This window comes from Conger conger, chromosome 6 (genome assembly GCF_963514075.1).
Source record: "Conger conger chromosome 6, fConCon1.1, whole genome shotgun sequence".
NCBI lineage: Eukaryota > Metazoa > Chordata > Actinopteri > Anguilliformes > Congridae > Conger > Conger conger.
Window position 1 is genome coordinate 17,473,537 of NC_083765.1, and position 12,235 is coordinate 17,485,771.

General features: G+C 42.2%; 1 protein-coding gene across 1 annotated transcript in view; it reads right to left on the reverse strand.

The window, feature by feature from the left end:
* The window catches only part of map1aa (microtubule-associated protein 1Aa), a 46,312-nt gene that overhangs the window by 1,312 nt on the left and 32,765 nt on the right, over nt 1–12,235 (reverse strand). The window contains exons 3-6 of the mRNA XM_061244224.1: nt 8,746–8,828; nt 8,326–8,466; nt 6,156–7,985; nt 41–6,113 (exon numbers count right to left, since the gene is read on the reverse strand). Coding sequence (XP_061100208.1) covers nt 41–6,113; nt 6,156–7,985; nt 8,326–8,466; nt 8,746–8,828 — 8,127 coding nt within the window. The remainder of the gene's footprint in view (nt 1–40; nt 6,114–6,155; nt 7,986–8,325; nt 8,467–8,745; nt 8,829–12,235) is intronic.

Below are 12,235 nucleotides of genomic sequence, written 5' to 3' on the forward strand. Positions count from 1 at the left end.
AACAATTAATAAATAAAAAATACAGAATCATACCACATACCAGGGTTGCTCTTAACACCATTGACAAGTACTCTTCCAGGGTTGTCTTCTCTGGATCCTTGCCCATCTGACATCCTTGATGCCTTCTCTCCCTCCTTCTTTTTTAGAGATGATCTCCTTGGTGAGGAGTCCTGTTTAACAGGGGCAGTAGTTTTCTTACCCCTGCCTTCTGCTTTACGGGATGGAGAGGCTGACTTTGGCTTTCCAAGGGACTTCCGCAAGCCTTTGTTAGCCTTCGTGTCCTTCTTGAGCAGTTTATCTGCATGGTTCTGGTCACTAGAAAGAACATCTGGGTCAACCATGCACACATCAGGGTGTGGAGGACGAGGGAAAGGGTCCATCATTGGTGTAGGCAGGGGATCATGAGTCCGTTCCGTGGACCTAGAGGAGGATGAGTGATGGTTGCCTCCTCCGCCAGCTGCGACTGATTTATCCACGGGCAAATAATCTGCATCCTCATCTGAGTCCAGGTTTCCCTCTGCTGTGATTGATGGGCATTCCTCTGTTTCAGGCGGGACATCAGAGTCCGACTGTGAAGGCAGTGATTCACTCACAGAAGTTGGAGGCGTTTCTTCTCCAGCCAGTCCCAGCCCAATAGCCATAGCACCAGGGAAGTGCTGGGAACTACTGTCCTCTCCATGCTGACTGTGAGTGTGGTGACGTTGGTGTGTATGTGATCTCCTCTTGACAGAAGGTTGTTGGTTGTCATCTCCTTCCTGCGACTGGCCACTCCCTTCATCTTCCTCTTCCTCTTCATCACTGGAAAGGTGATGTGGGCTTGGGTTGATGAATGATGGAGAAATTTCTCCCTTACGATGCTTGTATTCACTAGAGGAATAACCAGCAGACCCTGAGGATGTGTATGAAGAAGTAGCCCCCATACAGACATCAGGAGGGAAGTCAGAATCATCTCCTGGTTTATTTGATTCTGAGTAGAATGACAAGTGAAAGGTCTGGTCAGCAGAACCCAGGGAGAGAGGACGAGCTGGACGCTCTGGTTCCCTCTCCTCTTCCTCCTCATAATCATCTTCATCTCGATAATGTGGAGGGGAAGCTCCTGGACACATACCTCTTTGCTGCTGCAGTCCCCATTCATATGTGCTACTGCTCAGTTTCTTCTCTTCATCCCTCTCATTCTTCTCATCTGTAGTGTTTTCTACACCTTTCTGCTCTGTTCTTTGTAAAAATGATGTTCCAGTATGTGGTCTTTCGGTGAATCCACATGAAGGCTGTGGCTGGATTGTGCCGACCTCTGTTGGCCCATTGGAAGTTGCTCCTTGATCACCCTGTTGAGTTTGGGAGGGGTATGATGATAGGACATCTGGGAGAGGACTGACTGTGCTGGAGGTGGTGACCGCCTGTTGTCCAGCCATGAATGGTGTTGCTCCCTTTTGCTCCAATTGGTCAAGAGGTGGAGATCTTTGGCAATCAATTCTAGATGGTAAGGTGCTCTCTTCCTCTTCCTCACTGTCCTCTGTCTCTTCCAATAAATGTTTTTCCTTCAAGTCTGCTTGCTGCAATGAAGAGACCTCAAACAGACCCTGAGCAGACTGAGACAGCTGAGAATAAGGTGCAGATACTTCTGGACCTGCAGCCAGTCTTGATTCATCAGCCCATTCAGGCTTATAAAAGGGATCAGAATGCTGTCCCCCCTTTTCTGTTACTGTGGTTGAAAATGGAGGGAAGGGTTTGATCTCCTCAAAAGGACTGAGTGGAGAAAATCTTGTAAGGCTGGAGGTTGATTCAGCAGTTGTTGTGGCAGTGGTCAGCTTTTCAGAGACCTCAAGATACTCATCCTTTACTAACCCCCCAGAGCTAGAAAAAGGTGAGTCCATCACAAGGGAGTGTTCATCTTTGAAAGATGAATATTCAAAGCCAGCACTATCAGGATCAGGTTTAAAGAGCGTGTCTGAGGTGGTGGCGGGTGTCTCTAAATCTTCTCCAAATTGACGGCTTGTTGATAGTGACGCAGACGCAGAGGAAGAATAACTGTAAGATGAGGAAGATGAATATGCAGTGGCAGATGTGGTGGTGTAGTTAAAACCTGAGGAAAAGGCATCCCCTGCTTTTTTACTTAAAATATCTGGAGTCTTCTGTTTATCAAACTCGACATCTTTTTCACCATGGTAGTATTTATCTTCACCTGACTTAGTTAGCATGGGGAAGTCAGAATCATCAGGACTGTCATCGTCCTGTGCCCTCTCCCTTACCTGGCTATCAAGGAAAGAACCTTTGCTATCCTCACCATAGGAATACTCAAATCCGGAGGGATATCCTTTAGATCCGGTTAGTCCTATATCTGTATAGCTTGCAGTGAAGGGGGTGGAAGCACCAACTCTGCTCTTTTCAAGAAAATCATTGGTGTGCTGGCTACTGCTGCCACCAGTCAGCTCAAAAGGTGCTGATATAGAAGGCTTTCCCTTGATATCAAAGCTGTACCCATGTTCAGAAGAGCTTTCCTTCTGGTTAATTTCTGGGAATTTAGAACTGATGACATCACCAAATGGACTTTTAGACTCTTTTTCAGATTTCTCCTTTGCTCCTTTTTCCAAATCTGAGTCATTCACTTCCTCATCATCTCCTGTACCCTCATCATCATCCTCTTCATCCTCTTCTTCCATTACTAACCTTGTGTGTCCTCTTTCCACAACAGCTTCTTTCTCAAAGGGGTTTGTCGTAGATTTGCAGGCGACAGAGGTACTTTTGTAAGAATGCTCAGATGCAAGGATGTTGCCATCTAAGTGTTGACCTGAAGGTTCAGTGTAGGAGGCTGTACTCTCCTGACTATCCTTATCAGGCTGTCGTTGAGAAGAAAAAATACCACTTCTTTCCAGTGAAAAGTGACCTGATGCCGGTTCAGCAGATTCTTTTTCCCTATCTTTTTCTGCCTCCATAGGCTGCTTCTGACAAATACCACCCAAGCCTGAGGCTGTGGTAGTTTGGACCTCCAGATTTGACTGACCCCATGATGATGTGGAAAATTCTTTGTCGCCTGAGAGAAATGATGTGTCCTTTTTTACAGAATCCTTATCTATAGTCCTCTCTTTTGCCAAGTTAAAAGGGTAATCCTGCTGATGAACAGAGGCAAATGAATATGACTCCATTGCAGGAGGTGATTTATTGTCATAAATCTCTGTGTATGTAAAACTCTTACCATCCACATAAGGAGTATCTTGTCTCCTTGTCACCTCCCTCTCATGTTCTTCCATTTGACCTTTCTCATTGTGTCCTCTCTCAGGGAAGGAAGAAATATTGAAATGGACACTTCTTTCAGGTTCAGAAAAATTAACTGTGTGGCGATCCATTCTGTTAAATGATATTGCTCCATCTTTGCTGTCTTCTCCTGTTTTCCTTTCACCGACTGCTGTCTTACTGGTAGTAGCATCTACTCCTGTTGATTCATCATATCCTGCAGTGAACTTGACTCCCTTCTTTGAATCCAATTCAAAATCCTTTGTGATTGTTTTTTCATCTGGATGATACTTGTCTTTCTCTTTGTCTTTGTTCATAAAATCACCATCTTCTTTGTCCATAGAGGATGTATGTGTCACATCTTTTTCCAAGTGGAAATATGAAGAAGGTAGCTCCTTTCCTGGTTTCTCATCAACCTTTGTTTCCAGATCTGATGTATCCCTTGAGTAGTAATCAGAAGTACCGTGCAACTCTTTCATCTGGTCTTTAGCATAATGGTAAGGTGAAGTTTGTAATTCATCTGTTGGGAATTTAGTCATGGGCACTGTGGATGCATATCCATCACTAGTCTCTCTTGTTTGGTTAGTGGGTCCTCTTTGGGATGAGTAATCAGAGGTTAAATCTTGAGACATGTAATCTAATTTGCTCGATTCTAATGACAAAGGCCTGGACCCTGCACCACCCATACAAATGGCATCATCTTCATCATCTTCCTCATCTTCCTCTTCATCGGAGTACAGACCTCGAGTTTTGGGTCCTTGACCTAAGTAAGAAGTATCCAGTTTGTTATCTGATACAGCTTGTGTTGTTTGCAGGTAGTCATAGCCAAAGCCTTTCCCTTGATCTTTTTCTTTTCCCACTATCTTCTCATCTGTGTAGGATTTAACCTCACATGTGTACTCCTCATCTAGGAACCGGCTCTCCTTCTCCTCAATATATTTAGTCTTACCATGTGTTTTGAAATCCCCCTGCTCATAGTAATCGTCTTCTTCATCTGTTCCTGCAAACATCACTCTTTCTCTGGAAATATTATTCTTATAGTCTTTTTCCTCTTCTTTTCCTGTCTCCTCAAAATAAATGGGTCTTTTCTCCTCTTTCTGTGATAGTTTTTGTGCATTGTCTTTCTTGTCTTCTCTCTCATCTACTTTAACAGCCATTTGTTGGGTTTCCTTTTCATCTTTTTTCTGCTGTTGGCCTTGGGACTTCTCAGTTTCAGTCTTTTCCTCCACTGGAGACTGATGGAAAGGTGTGTGGCCAGCACTAGTAGGCCCAGACTGTGTTGGTGAAGCTAACTTGACAGTACTTTCATCAGGACTGAGACACCTTTCCTCCCCCTCTTGAAATGAACTGGAGAAAGAGGGTGGTGGAGATATTGCTTTTTCAGCACTTCCAAATATGTTGACATCTTTGGAGATTGATGCCTGCATTCCATACATGATGGGTGGATGTTCCGGCTTATCCACAGCAGACGCTGAAATAGGAGATGTCATAGATGTAGGGTGCTTTCCAAAATCTCTTTCCCTGTCCTGGAACAAAGAAGAAGATGCATAACCTTCCTGGAGCTTACTAAGTGGAATTTCAACATTGGGAGTCTGATCTTCATCTTCTTCATCCTCTTCATCTTCTTCCTCATGGACTAGTGTGATCTTGCCTCCAGCCTCCACCTCTGCTGCACTGGGTTGGTACTCCTCTGAAGGAGGGGACTTGAAGCACTTATCCTCCTCTAAGGAGGAAGTTGGTGAGATAGTCCCAGCAGAATGCAAGTACTCCTTTCCCTGGGTGGCCTCAGTACGGATTGAGGATGGTATGCTATTGATAGTGTCAAGAAGCAAAGAGCTTCTTCCAGTTTCTTCAGTTTGAGGTGCTGTCACAGATGCTATTGACTGGTCTTCAGCAACAGAGGTGGCAAAAGATGATAGTTTGTCACATTCAGTTATGGACGTAGCAGAGGAAACATGTTCTTCTTCTGCCAATGGTGCAGTGATAATATTGGTGGAATAGACAGCTAATGCAGGATCCTGCCCTGTGACATATCCCTTTGCTGTTAAGTCTGACACATCATGCATAGCTGCTGCTTTCATCTCTCGCATACCATGGATGGCATCAAAAGAGACAGTATCATCTGGAACTGAAATATCATAGCTGCCAACTTCATATCTAAGATGTGGAATCTTGTCTTCAGGTTCCTCATGTATTTCTTCATCAGAAATAGTCTGTTCAGTTTCAGAGTAACCAGGAATGGTCTCATCTTGGATATATGAGATGGGATCTGCTGCAGTGGCACCTTGTGCAGTTGATGCAATGTTAGCTCCCACATTTGAGTGATATGCATCTTCAACTCCCTCCCCTTTAGAATGTTTAGCATTCCATTCCCTGTCAAGTTTTGCTTGGTTTCCCTCTTCAGTTTTAATTTTCAACTGTTCGGCAATTGTATTTAAATCTTCAGATTCCTCCAGTTCTGCTTTTTCAATGACATATCCATCTTCCTCTTCCTCTTCCTCAGATTCAGTCATTTTGAACTCCTTTTTCATTTCACTCTTTGCAATATATTTTTCACATTTCTCCATTTTCTCCTCCTCATGCTTTCTATCCAGCCTCCCAATGTTTTTCCTGTCCTTTTCCCCCATACCTATATCCTCTTCTTCATCCAATGTCTTCTTCTGGACAGTACCTATCCTCTCTTCTTCATCTTTCCTATCTTTATCCTCCATGTCTGCTCCCCCATCCTCAAATTTATCTCCAGTTCTGGTTTGTGATTCAGTCTTCTGTTTTGATGAAAGCTGTTTTTTGTCATGCAGGGAATCAGCTTCCACATCTGTCGTCATTTTACCCTCATCTGTTTTGGCTGCTTTGGAAACAATCCGTTCTCCAGCCTCCTCTTTCTGAAAAGGAGTTGGGATTACACTGTTACCTGCAGTATGCACCAGTTTTGCTTCCTGTGTGGACATTTCATCCCTTCTCAGTTCCTCAAAATCCTTTGTGAGGTCTTCAGGGGAAGATACTATGGACCTGTCTTCTACAACTACCTTTGTCTCTCGTTGAGTCTTTTTAGCAGTCGTTCCTGCTGTAAGCAGCTGTTTAGCTGATTGTTCCTTGGCAGATTTAGCTTTGTTTTTGTCTGTTTTTTCTGCTTTAGGCTTCCCATAAACTTTTGCCTTGTTCAAGGTTTTTCTGACCTCTGGTGTGAAGGGTTTCAGGTCAGGTTGAGTGATCTTTCTCAGCTCTGGTTTGGCAGTGTCCTTTTTTTTGTCTTCTTTCACCTTGGTTTCTTTCTTCTCCTCTTTCTTAGTTGAATCATCTTTTTTTACTTCATTTCTCTCCTTTTTGATCTCCTTCTTTTCTTTGTCTTTCTTCTCATCCATCTTGGAGACTCTTTCCTTGGTGTGTTTTTTCAGAGACTTCTCCTTTGACAGCTTCTTCTTTTCTTGCTTTGCTGTCTCAGACACATCTGTCTTCACTTTCAAGGGTTTGTTTGCTTTATCACTCTCTTTCAGTTTCTTTTCTTTCTTTTCAACCTTGTTCTCTTTTGCAGAATCACTCTTTGTTTCAGCAACTGATGTATCCTCATGCTCATTTGCCTCTTTTTTGGCAACTTTAGATGCTAAATGTGTCTTGGGAGAGGATTTAAGACTTTCTTTGCTGTCAGTTCTTTGCTTAATTTTTGTCTGTTTTATCACTGGAGGGGGAGTACCAGAAGATATATCCTTCTGAGTAGCCACAGGGTACCGTAAAAAGTCAAGGTGTTTTAACTTTTCAAGTCCTTCCAAGATTTTGTTCTGGGGTGCATTTCCCGGAAACAGTACTCGAACAATCTTTTCAGTAGGGCAAGCTGGAAGCCACACCACTAGAGCTGTAACCGATGTCAGGTAGGGAACAGATATTTCTCCTTCTTTTCCATTAGACATCATAATTCCAGTCTTAGCCTTACTGTTGCCTGCCCATTTCTGCATGAGGAACTGCATTTCTTTGCTTTCCTTTAATGGGTTCAGAACATACATGTCTAACCTGCCCACACCCATCTTGTGGAAGAGTGTAATAGGCTCAATTGTGTTGGTGACCACTCTGAAGAGTGGCTCAGGCTTGATCCCCAGCTTGCTGAGGTACTGCAGTGTGAGGGATGCCTCTTCAATGCTCCGTTTGACTTTTAAGGTGGATTCAGGCATCCGCAGCTTTTCAGGAACATTGAAAAACACAACACCAAGCTCTGGAGATATCAGATTCTTCATCCAGTCACTGTAGGTGGTGGAGCCTTGTGATTGCTCCTCATCTTGTTCAGCTATCTTCCTTTGCAGGAGTCCATTAATACCAGGGAGATTGTCTGCTCCAATATGAGTGAGTAAAATGGAGTCAATCCGATCCAGATGCCGGACAAGCTTCCAGAAACACGATCTACGTTCAGAGCCTCCATCTATAAGGATGTTGAAACCATTGACTGCAAACAGTGCAGAGTCTCCTCTTCCCCCAGGGAAAATGTAGCAGCAAGGCTTGGACAGCTTGAGAAACCCTCCTGAAGTTGGTGGCTCCAAGAGGTCAAAAGGTGATGGGACATCCACTGTCTCCGAGATGTACTCCGTGAATTCGGTGACTCCCTCCATTTCAGGTAGCACAGGTTCAGAGTTCAGTCTGTAATCCAGGAACTCCCTAAAGTGTGCCTGCTGTTGCTGCCCCAGGGAGCTCCAGCCACCCTCCCCTCTGCAGGATACCGTGAGCGTGGCCCGGTGGTCAGGGGTGGCTTTACTCAACAGATGACTAACCTAAAGTGGGAAAGAAGAGAAATAGCCCAAGGTCACCTATGTTCGGCAGACCAGATTAGACTAAAGTACCTGTCAAATTGTGCAACACCATTACAATAGCTCTTCATATGCTTGCATATACAATTTTGTTATTTACATTGAACAGGTTTGGCCTTAGTAACTATAATTTCACATTCACTCTAGGCTAACTGCAAAATTCCCACCACCATTGTCCATAGATCAAATTAATCCAGAAATGAATCCTCAAAGACAGAGATCCACTAGCATATGTGCTTATTTACATGACTACTGCAGGTCATTAGACCACACCATTAATATGATGAAAATCCGTCTTTCATACCCCAGGATCAGCAAAGATGTCTGAGAAGTTTTTGAAAGTGAACACCCCACTTTGCAGAATGAGATCAGTGCCCTGGTCTGAGCTCTGACCACTTAGAACCAGTAGCTTGTGTGCTGCAGGGTCAGTGATCGCTGATTTAATCTAGGTGGATAGAAATGAAGAATTAGCAATATGAATCTGTATGCTTCCCTTAAAATGCCAAATATGCATACATTTTGCATGAATCTTGTGGCCATATGTTTGCATACCATTCAACATCAACAATAATGCATTTACGAGAAATGTGGACTCGACAATATAAAGACAAACGTATCCTATGCTCGAGATTCTTCACTAATGTCAGTATTATATCATTAATATTTGTGCAATAAGTTTTCACTTCAGTGATATTACTCCTTTTAAACAATGAATGAAGCATACCTCTGAGGCAATTGTATCTTCCAATGGATTTACTAAAACAACAGTGTCAAGGACTTCACTTTTGTACTGCAAAATTCTCTGTCCTGCAAGAGACAATGAAAAAGAGACATAAGCAAAAAATGCTACACATCTTTTTTTTGTGATCCATCATTGTTAAATCAATATTATGTCTAATACAGCAATACTATATAGAATGCTATCAAGATTAGAGTCATCTAAAATCAAGAGTGGTCACTATTCAGTCTCCACAGAGCCTATTTTAGTACCTTCTTTGAATATCAGAGGTTGACTGACATTATGGGATATATACTAGTGTGGAGATGTGTGAAGGCTCCATTTGCAGGTAAAGAGGATGGGCTAGCTTACTATAGAAGCAACCATCTTAAGTCCTTATCTAAATCAACTGTGACTGCTTTTATTTTCAATTCCATTCTGAATAATTCATGCAAAGGATGATAAAGTAATATAATTGTATTCTACCTGAATTCAGCAAAAATAATTTAATTCAGTCACGTTCTTATTCAGGCCTAATCCCCAGTGGACCAACTGCAAATGCAGATAACCATGATACGACAGGAAAAATCTACTAGATAATCCATTATGATATGGATCACAATAAAAAGGAAAAAAAAAACTTTTAATAGATGTATTCACAATGAATGTATGAAATAGACCTTCATTATTGTTCAATATTTACTTTTATTAACTTGGGATTGAGGGGATGTAACTGCTGACAGTGTGATGAAGGATCTCATTTATGCTGGCATGAGAGTATGATTATGAACTGAAACAGAATCTGAACTGAACTGAAAGAAAAAAAGAACTGAAAACACAAACTATTTATAGAACTGCTGAAGTGCCAGGACTGCACCTTTTCCAAATGGGGGCTTTTAAAGTGAAAAATATTTTGAGGAAATAAATCATTTGGTTCTTCCGCGTTCTGGTTCTGAATCTTAATACTGTGAAGATGAATATACAGTATATTACATCTTCCTCATCATTACTGCTGAGCTCTACATATGTACCCCTGTAATAAAACATTCAAGTGATCTCCTGCATGACAAATTTAACAGACAAGCAATGTCAAGCAAACCAAGAGCTTTTGCTAATCTGCAGCTGTCTCACGAGGCAGATCTAAAGCAACACGTGATGGCGTGTGCCAGATTATCACATAACATACTGCAATTGAGGGTGGGAGCGCCCCCCCCCCCTTTTTTTTTTTGGTCCGTGTTTTAAAATCTTTGGCAATCCGAGAGAAGCCTTATTAGCTAATCATACCGGCATAGTCACCTCTGTGTGGTGCTGTCACAACAATATTGTACTCCTCCATACAGAGAATGCAGCTCTCCTATTGGCTGTTGCCATGGGGATAGTTGGCTGGCGGTTATTGCCAGCACTGTTACATTGACCCAGTCTTGTGCTGTGAGACGCATTGCAGCATTTCTGTGCAGTAGGAAAAAAATAATTCCCGGTCTCAGAAAAAAAAAAAAAAAAAGAAGCAGTGTTGCACGGAGACAGAACTACGAGGCAGCTGTGCTCACGTGCTTAATCAGATAAACTATATTTAGCACTGGATGCATAATGGGAACATTTAACAAGGAGAATGAAAGCAGTGAGCGGGCTTTTTTCTCTGCAGTCTGCTGTGTGTTGGGATGATAAGAAATGCATGACAGAGGATTGCAGACCAGAAGACAGGATTCAGACATGCTTTGGGGGAGTTCAAATCTGTTTGAGGGTTAACAGCGGAGTAGGCACTGGGGTTGTTTAGCCTGGTAACACAATAAACAATAAGACTAATTTTATGCATCAAAGGACTGTACCATGTTGGATCATTATTGTGAGAATTTTTTCTATGTTTTAATCTACTGGAAACAGATTACATGTGATGCATTTTTTATTTAAAAAAAAGTTTGGGTATGTTGGGTGGCTTGTCTTGCTACTCCGCTACTTGTGGTGCAGTCACCATGCCAGCGCCCCTGTGCAGGGGAGGGAGGATGGGTTCCAGTCAGTAGGGATGTCCCATCACACAACATCAACTCCTCTGGTCAAACAGGTGCCTGCAGTCTGCCTGTACCACTTGTGCATGAAGTAACTTCTCTATAGAAATGGCTCAGATATAAAACAATGTAACTGTGTAAATAAGGAGTTACAATACTGTGGCAGGAAAGAAATAAAAGGCGCTCACAGTGATGATCTGTTGGCAGATAGTTTTCCTTGAAATCATGGACATACAGTGCAACAGACTAGTGACATATTTCCCTGCACTGCTGAGTTATTAAATAGACTGGAAGTAATAATTTTATCCTGTGTGACACATGAACAATGCTCAATGTAAAATGGGTCAATATTTACTCATAAAGCCTTTCATAACCTATGTGCATTCATATGAATTGTTCATTTTCAGACTGACAACCATTACACATTTTAATGTAACTGCATCATTTCAAAATGATATAAAGGCACTTATGTTCAGTCCAGTCAAATGAGCCATTTATATTCATTACATTGTACTAAAGCCTGTTTCTGGGGCAACACGCCTGTGGAATTATCACTGGAATAATTGAAAGAGCATCTATCACTGAATTATTATATGTAGTTTTTAAGGAAAGCATGTATGCATGTATTGTGGAGAAATGCATAAGAGATACAAGGTATTATTTTTTGTTAGGATTACAGCCTATGCAAACTTTGAAATATCACAGCAATATTGAACAGTTATTTTTAGTTTGAACAATTTCCGGTTCTTAAAATGAAGTGGTTTGGTTTAGAGTACAATGTCCTGTCATGGTGACCTCTGGTTGTGCTTTGCTCAGGATAGAGAACTGCAGGGGTGGCTAATCTCTACAGAAAGCCTCCTATGACATGACATTGAGCTTCATTTCTACAGGGACTCAAAGCATCCTAAGAACCCCTTTACAATGCAGCCGAAAAGATCACTCAGTCCTAAAGTGTTTTACTCCTTCTCATCCTGATCAGGAAGGAAGTGTTTGACTTCAGACAGGGCTCTGTCTGCACTGGGTCTGAGTCTGATACAAGCCGCACTTTACATGCAAGTTAAATGCTGGCACATTAGATTCCTAAAAACAAGAGAAACATTGTGCAAGCAATGCCAGCAACACAGCTATTTTAACACTACCAACCTCCCACAATTAACCCAAAGACTGAGCATCTTGATTCAACTGCCCACATTTGGAAAAATATTCACAATGTGAGATTCATGTAGGAAACTTCTGCATGCAGGAGGAACAATCCTATACTCCAACCAGATCATACTCAGAAAGTTCCCCCTTCAAAGCCAAGGATCAGTGTCGCTCTCAGTAACATCAAGCGCCAGTAAATCAAATGACAAAGCCAGTGAGAGAGAATGGCCATCCATCAACCATTATCATAATTTATAATCAAAACTCATGTCTGCCTGGGTTCAGCGCTCAGCATTCAGGCCCTTGTCCTCTTGTCTCTGGAAGGAACAATCTTCCCTCTGGTCAAATAA